The sequence below is a fragment of the Chionomys nivalis genome, chromosome 9, assembly GCF_950005125.1.
Source record: "Chionomys nivalis chromosome 9, mChiNiv1.1, whole genome shotgun sequence".
In the NCBI taxonomy this organism is placed as follows: domain Eukaryota; kingdom Metazoa; phylum Chordata; class Mammalia; order Rodentia; family Cricetidae; genus Chionomys; species Chionomys nivalis.
Window position 1 is genome coordinate 25,601,950 of NC_080094.1, and position 8,527 is coordinate 25,610,476.

Below are 8,527 nucleotides of genomic sequence, written 5' to 3' on the forward strand. Positions count from 1 at the left end.
GGCTCTGGTCAGGCCCTCACCTTCTCTGTATCCACTCCTACCCATTAGCTCTCTCTATGCCTTGTCTCTCTGCTACAGGGCAATCAAGACAGCATCGCGAGGCAGCAGGTCCTACTGTGAGGGAGGGGAGAGACGAGGCAAATTGCTCAGTTTGTTTTTTCCCTTTTATTCAGTCCAGGATCCCCCACCCCATGGGATGGTGCTGCCTACATTTAGGGCTCTCTTCCCACTTCAATTAACCTCATGTAGGAAATCCTCACAGAAGTCTGTTTCCATGGTAATTCTAAATCCCGTCAAGCTAGCAATCAAGGTTAACCTTCAGTCTCCTGGCTTTCTCTCCAGCCCAGGCCTCCCCACGGAATTCCAGCTGCATGCACCCAACTGCCAGTTAATGTTGTGGCTTGGGTGTCTAAAAGGCACCTGTCTGTAACCTGTGCTCTCCCCAGGAACATTTTTCCTGAGCTCTGCATCTTTCTCGAAGGCATCCACGACTTCTCTCTTATCTCTTGTGGGATATTCTGAACCCACTCTGACACTGACCTTGAATCAGGGGGTGGAGTTAGTGATTAGCAAGCCAGAACTAACCTGCAGACTTTTTGATGGACCCAGATTAGGATAGAGAGACACAGGAAGGAATAGGGAGGGGCTTAGAAATATTTGAGGGCCTTTTTGATCTGGGAATCATGGAGAGGCGGGGTCAGCTCATCATTTCTCCATCACTCTGTGGATCTATCAGATTTGTACCCTAAAATCTGACTCCCAAGTTTTATTTAATAATAGAACAATGGAAATAATCACTTCTCTTATCCCACAGCAAACCCATCAGCAAAACCTGGAATGGTGACTCACATCTATAATCCCAACACTCAGGATGTAGAGGCAGAATTCACAGTTCAAGGACATCTTTGACTACATAGAATTTGAAGCCAGCCTGAACTTCATGACACTCTGCCTCAAAGACAAAACAAACAAACAACAAAAAGCAAGAGATCATGTCTGAAGTACCTTCAAAAGACATCTAAACTGGATCAGTTAACACTCAAACCATATACATACATCCACACATATTCAAGACCCTGAACTATAGTGCCAACCCCCACCTTTGCCCTACTTCAGTTCTCTACACACACTAGGCTTGCTAAATAGCGCATATAGTTAAGACAACTATGTTAGGGCTCTTTAACAGAATTTATAGGACATATATAATATGGGGATTCACTAGAATCACTTACAGGCTATGGTCTAACTGATCCAAAAATGCAATAAAGGTTGACTATGAATCTAGAAGTTGCTGAGTCCATGGGCTGGATGTCTCAGCTGGTCTTCAGCAGACACTGGAATCCCAAAGAAGTAGGCTCTAATGTCAGCAAGGCAAAGAGCAAAAGCTTCCTTCTTCCATGTCTTTATATAGGCTGCCAATAGAAGATGTGGCCTAGATTAAGGGAGGGATCTTCCTATTTCAAATCAAGCAAAAAAACACAAAACAAAACAAACAAAACAAAACAAAATCTCTCATTGGTGTGCCCTCCATTTTTTAAATTTTAGTTAATTTCAGATGTGGTCAAGTTGAAAACCAAAAGGAGCCATCATAAGAACATTGCCATTTAAAAACAACTGAGAAAGCAAATGACTTTAAAATCTCCAAAACTTCAATAACAGGATATTAATATAGAACTACGGCAAAGCTCCTTTTTCTGCCCTCTAAAAGCCACAGGTGCTAGCAGGGCATGGTGGCACTCACCTGTAACCCCACACTCTGTAGATAGCAGGAGAATCAAGAAGTTCAAGGGCATCATCTACAGAGCCAAGCTACATGACCACATAAGACTCTAGTCTCTAATTAATTAAAGAAAGAAAAAATAAAAGAAAGCTGATGCAGGGAACAAGAGAGATGGCTCCATGCCTCTTGGAAAGGACCTGGGTTTGATTCCCATCATCCACATAGTGGGTGGCTAATTACAGTCTGTAACTCCAGAGGATCCTATACCCTCTTCTGATTCCTAGAAGTACTAGGTATGTACAGGGTAAAATATACACACTGAGACAAAACACCTATATACATGAAAATAAATGTCTTTTAAAAAGAAAGTCAAGGCAAGAGAATGGAGTTTCAGGCCAGCCTCGAAAAAATGAAAATAGCCCAGCAGTGGTGGCACATGCCTTTAATCCCAGCACTCGGGGGGGGGGGGGGGGGCAGGGGGCAGAGACAAAAGGATCTTTGAGTTCAAGGCCAGCCCATTCTATAGATCAAGTTCCAGGACAGCCAAAGCTACACAGAGAAACCCGTCTTGAAAAAAAATAAAATCAAAATATAGCCAGGCATGGTGAATGTGCCCATAATCCCAGATCATGGAAAGAGGATTAGTTCATTGCCCTATATAGCGAATTTGAGGTCACCCTGGTTTTCATGGATTCTGTATCAGAAAAAGTCCGAAAGTAATTAATACATTTAAAAAAGCATTGCAGAGAGCTGGGGGTGTGGCTGCCCTGGTTTCAGCCCCTAGCATCACAGAAATGAAAAAACAAAACAAAAAGACTACAGACATTTCTGTATTGTGGGGAGCAGAGGAAGCCCCAAATGAACATGTGTTGACATGAGCACAGTCAGGTCTAGGACCCCATGCCTCAGACCCGTGAAGGCGAAGCCTTCCCCAGGGTAAGGCTTGTGGGAGTGGCGACCCCTCATGCTGGCCTTGGTCCTCCAGTCTGAGGCCACCCCAAGCAGACACACACGCAGGCACGCACACACACAGACTAGCCACCCCTCCGCTGCTCTGCACAGTAAACACAGAGATTCCCAGTACCTTCCATCTGAGCGGGTCCAACTTACCTGATTCCAGCTTTTCTTTTCTTAGTTTGTAGTTTGTTTTTTTGAGACAGGGTTTCTCTGTGTAGCCCTGACTGCTCTTGAACTCAATCTGTAAACCAAGGGGCCTCTAACTCAGAGATCCCTCTGCCTCTGCCTCCTGAGTGCTGGGATTAAAGACCTAAATCACCACATCACCAGTTTTTCTCTTGGTGGGTGGTTAAACTCAGTTGTCAATTTAATGAGCTCTCGGATAATTGAGACTGGCCTCTGGGTGTGTCTGTAGGGAATTACTTTGTTGATTAGGTAATTGAGGAAAGCCCACCCAGGGTGAGCAGCACCATTCCCTGGCTGGTCCTAAACTGTTAGACAAGAGACAGTTGAACAAAAGAATGTTCCTCTCTATCTTCTGTTTGAAGGCAGATGCCTTGCTGCTCCAAGATCCTGCTACTTTGACTTCCCCACTATAAAGGACTGTATCCTGAACTATAAAAACCCTTTGTGGAATACAGTCCTGGAGCTGGAAAGATGGCTCAGTGATCAAGAGGATGGCTGTTCTTCCAGAGGACCCGGGATTGATTTCCAGCACCCATATGGTGGCTCACAACCATCTCTGTAACTACAGTTCCAGGGGATCTGCTGCCCACTTCTTGCCTCCGTGACCACCTATATACAAGTAGTACACGCACATACACATAAAATAACTTTAAAAATTTTTAGCCAGAAAAAAAAAAAATTTTTAGCCAGGTGGTGGTGTCACATGCCTTTATGTTGCATGCCTTTAATCCCAGCACTCAGGAGGCAGAGATGGCTAATCTCTGAGTTCAGGGCCAGCCTGACCTACAAAGTGAGTTCCAGGATGGCCAGGACTACACAAAGAAACCCTGTCTCGAAAAAAAAAAATCAACAAAAAAAAGTAAAGAAAATAAACGACACATGAGGTTACAGCATTGGTTTTTTTGTTTGTTTGTTTTTGGATTTTTCAAGACAGGATTTCTCTGTGGTTTTGGAGCCTGTCCTGGAACTAGCTCTTGTAGACCATCTGCGTAGCTTTTGGTTCCTGTCCTAGAACTAGCTCTTGTAGACCAGGCTGGCCTTGAACTCACAGAGATCCGCAGGCCTCTGCCTCCCAAGTGCTGGGATTAAAGGTGTGCGTCACCACCGCCCGGCCTACAGCATTGGTTTTATAGAGGATGGTTCTATGTGATAAAGCCTGAAGTGTGCTTATTACACTATGGAGCACTTACAAAACTTTACATATGGTTACTGCCCACATGAGCAGGGTTTGTGTATGGTTTTTAATTGTTTCTTATTGTGCATGTGCGGACTCAAATGGCATACCAAGTCAGGAGACAAGTCTGTAGTTATTTCTCTACCTGCAAGTAGGTTCCAGGGACCCAACGCCGATCTCCAGGCTTGTGCTTTTGCAGCACCGCAGCCTAGTAAGCAACCTGGGTTATTTCCTTTCCATTCTTAGCGTGTCTTTGTGTGTGCACTTGTCGTAACATCCCCGGAAGGCGAGGCAGCTTCAGGGGAGTCAGTGCTTTCCTCCCACCACATAGGTCCCAGGGATGGAACCCAGGGCAGGCATGGCAACAAGAGTCTTGACCCATCTACCAGGCCTTCTCATCCTCTTGTTTTGTGACAAGGTCTGGCTGTGTTTCCCTTGTTAAGACTGGCCCAACCCTCACTAGGTAGATCTAGCTGAACTTGCCTCTACCTCTCAATACAGGCATTCACCATCGTGCCCAGCCCATATAAGTTTGGAAAAATACAAGTAATGCACAGTACTTGCAAATGGACCAGAATAAAATAAACACCAGCGAATGGATACAGGTGCTGTAGAAATTCAGTATAGCCACACACACACACACTTTAAGTAGTATTATGTAGCTCTGGGGGCCTGGAACTCAAGAGATTTGCCTGGCTCTTACCTTTTGAGTGCTGGAATTAAAAGTGTGTACCACCATACAAATATATTTTTAATTTCGTGTATATATGTGTTCGTGCACGGATCCCATAAAAGCTAGAATTACAGTCTGCTGTAAGCCGCCTGATGCTGAGTGAGGCCTCTTCTCCAGCCCTTAAGAAATATCAAAAAGTTAATGGTAAAGTCTTCACTAAAATATTTCAACTTTTCTGTATACTTGTGAGTGTGCATAACCTAAAACTAGTGAAAAAAAAATACTGTATTGTGCTGTGCTCTGGGGCCGCCATTTCTTTTGCTTTTTAACACAGAAGGCACTCCAAAGACGAGCGAGGTCACGGTGAACTCCGCCCGGTCTCTGGACGGAAAGCTGTGCTCCTGGAATGCAATCGAGGCCTGCTTGCGAAACGCCAAAACCTCGAGAGCGAGGCCGCGGGCCCAGCCTCCAGGGTAGGGCGGGAGCGGCCCTCCGCAGAGAGGATGCTGGCGGGGGCCAGGGCTGTCTCCGGCCAGCACGAGGTTCGGGCACAGCCGACTTCCAGGAGGGCGGAAGCCTGAAGCGTCGGATTTCAGAGCGGGGCGGGGAGTCGCCCACGCAGCCGGCCGCCCGCAGCCCTGATCCCGAGCAGGCGCGCGCCTTGGGCATCTCCGGCCGCGGGAACGAGTGAAGGATGCTGGGAAAGAGGTAACATGGCCACCGGCGGCGGAGCGGAGGAGGATCGACAGCGGGGCCGGCTGCAGCTCCCGCTGCCCGCGCGGCCCACAGCCCGCGCCGAGGAAGCCGAGGGCGTCCGCGAGAAGATGGGCTGGGCGCAGGTAGTTAAGAACCTGGCGGAGAAGAAGGGCGATTTCCGCGAGCCGCGGCGGCGCGACGACGCGGGCAGCGGTGCGAGTGGCGGGCTCTGCAGCCCCGCGGGCCCGGCCGCCCCGAACCCCGGCGACTTCCCACCCGCCAGCCGCGGGGACCCAAAGGGCCGCCGTCGAGACCCTGCGGGCGAGGCTGCAGACGCCTGCAGGAAGAAGGGCACGGGAGAAGCGAGTCGAAGGAAGAAGACCGAGGTGGCGGCGGCCATGGCGACCCCCGCCAGGTCCGGGGCGACCGAAGACGCAACTGAGCGACCGCTACAGGACGAGCCGCCGGCCGCCGGCCCGGGTAAGGGCCGCTTCCTCGTGCGCATCTGTTTCCAGGGAGACGAGAGTGCCTGTCCGACCCGGGATTTCGTGGTGGGCGCGCTCATCCTGCGCTCCATCGGCATGGACCCCGACGACATCTACGCGGTCATCCAGATCCCCGGCAGCCGCGAGTTCGACGTGAGCTTCCGATCCGCGGACAAGCTGGCCCTGTTTCTCCGCGTCTACGAGGAAAAGCGGGAGCTGGAGGACTGCTGGGAGAACTTTGTGGTGCTGGGGCGGAGCAAGTCCAGCTTGAAGACCCTCTTCATCCTCTTCCGGAACGAGACCGTGGACGTGGAGGACATCGTGACCTGGCTCAAGCGCCACTGCGACGTGCTGGCCGTGCCGGTGAAAGTGACCGACAGGTTTGGGATCTGGACCGGGGAGTACAAGTGCGAGGTCGAGCTGCGCCAGGGGGAGGGCGGAGTGAGGCACCTGCCCGGGGCCTTCTTCTTGGGAGCGGAGAGGGGCTACAGCTGGTACAAGGGGCAGCCCAAGACGTGCTTTAAATGTGGTTCCCGGACCCACATGAGCGGCACCTGCACGCAGGACAGGTGTTTCCGGTGCGGGGAAGAGGGGCACCAGAGCCCTTACTGCCGGAAAGTCATCGTGTGCAACCTCTGTGGCAAGAGAGGACACGCCTTTGCTCAGTGTCCCAAAGCCGTTCACAATTCCGTGGCAGCTCAGCTCACCGGCGTGGCGGGGCACTGAACGCGCGTCTGGCCGCCGGGGCGAACACACAGCCAGCTTACCCTTCTTAAGTGCCAAAACTTTTTTTTTTTTTTTTAAAGACCTTTTCTTTCTTTTTATCGTTTTGGAAGGAAATATTTTTAAAATCTGAAAGAGACATTCTCTCTATGCCTTTTTAAAACCACATGTGCTCCTTTCCAGCCTGTTTGAAACGGCGAATTTTACCAATAAGGACTCTTTGGAACTGTAGCGTGCAGATACGTCGCCTGCCCCCCCCCCACTTTTTTTTCTCCCGTTTTGCATTTGTTTTGGTACTTTCGCCAACACCCGGACCCCTTTGTACTTTTTACTACCTCCCTCCTCATACATTGCCTCCTTAGAAAATTTTTGCCCTTTGGGCTGCCTTGCTCATCTCTCTGCCTCAGTCGTGTCTCCCCCCCACCTTCCCCGTACAGAGCCCAACGCGGGGTAGGCACTCCACCAAGACTCGAAAAAGTCTCGACTGGCTTCGGTTAAGAGTGCCTACCTTCCGCAGCTCTCCGCTGGGCTCTTTTCATTTGCTGCTTCTGTGATACCAGAATTTGTGAAAACAGTGTTGCTTATAAACGTGTGATCTGAGTAAGCTCAGAATAGTGGCCACGGGCCTCTCATTGGGGAGAAGCATGTCTACTTTGTGACAGCTCCTTGCGGTGGCCCAGAAGCCGATTTCTGCAGGATCGTGGAGCCCAGGAATTCCTGCTGGGAAAGACCCAAGAGGTGGTTTTTGTTGGATTTTCTTTGGGGGAGGTTGCTTTTGTTTTGTGTTTTGATGTGAGATGGGGGTCTCACTGCGTAGCCCTGACTGGCTTGGAACTGGCTGCATTGGTAGTCCAGGCTGGCTTCAAATTTACAATGATCCTCTCACCTCCGCCTCCCTGAAAGGTGTTTTAAAACTAACCCCTTGATTCTCCAGCAGATGAAACGAACCCAGAGACGTTAAATGACTGGGTCAAAGTACACAGCTGTGTGGTGCCTCAGACAGTCCAGAGTAAGAGTCCCTGACCCCCTAGCCCGGTGCTCACCCCCACTACCTCTCTCACTTGACCACAGTCTCCTCGACACTGGTGGGCCAAGGAAGTCTGCTCCCTCCAGGGTGGTGCCAGCAAGAAGCTGAGAAGCCATCCCCTGAGAGGGCAGAAAGGGAAAGCTTGTCTTGCCACTCCATAGTACTAGGAAGCAGGGAAAGGACCAGTGAACAGACTCAGCAGCCTGCATCAGTCCTTGGAGGACCGCGTCTTACATGTTCCAGGGCCTTCCCCTGCCACTGTCCTCAGTGAAAAATGGTTCCCCTCTGTAAAGAAACTTGCCAGACGTTTACACTTGCACCTCTGCCTCAGCTGCTAGGACCCCTAGAGAAGCCAGAGAGCGCATCCGAAACCTTGGGCCTCTGCCCCTCAGGAGAAAGCTGTTTTTAACCCGGAATCATGAGTGTTCTTGGGGAAACAGGCCAAGACAGAGGGCCTGGGTCCACTCAGTGTTCTTCAGTCGAAGTGAAAGGCAGTAACTGCTTTCTTCAGTTTTTGTCTTCTCTTTGCTGTTTTGCTATTTCCTTGTGGCTTAGAATGTAAAACCAATTGTTCAGATTTGTTCTGAATAAATATTTATCTTTCGTATTACTAACCGTGTATTTTTCCCCCCTAAGTGTTAGATGAAGCTGCATACCCTCCTCCCCTACAGGCCTTCTGGAGTTTGCCATTATTGAAGCCCCAGTGCATTGGGGTTGCTCAGCTCACTGCAAAGACTATTTTGCGTGAGCTTTTCAGGTTTGGAGAGTTTTGTTATTTTAGGTTGTTTTCTGGTTTGTTTGTTTTTTGAGGCAGGGTTTCCTCTGTGTAGCACTGGCTGTCCTGGAATTTGCTGTGTAGACCAGGCTGGTCTTGAACTCAGCTCTA

General features: G+C 49.8%; 1 protein-coding gene across 1 annotated transcript; it reads left to right on the plus strand.

The window, feature by feature from the left end:
* Positions 1–5,224: 5,224 nt before the first annotated feature.
* Zcchc3 (zinc finger CCHC-type containing 3) lies at positions 5,225–8,251 on the plus strand. The gene has a single exon (XM_057780114.1). The coding sequence runs from the start codon at positions 5,424–5,426 to the stop codon at positions 6,615–6,617; it is 1,194 nt and encodes a 397-aa protein (XP_057636097.1). The 5' UTR covers positions 5,225–5,423; the 3' UTR covers positions 6,618–8,251.
* Positions 8,252–8,527: the final 276 nt, after the last annotated feature.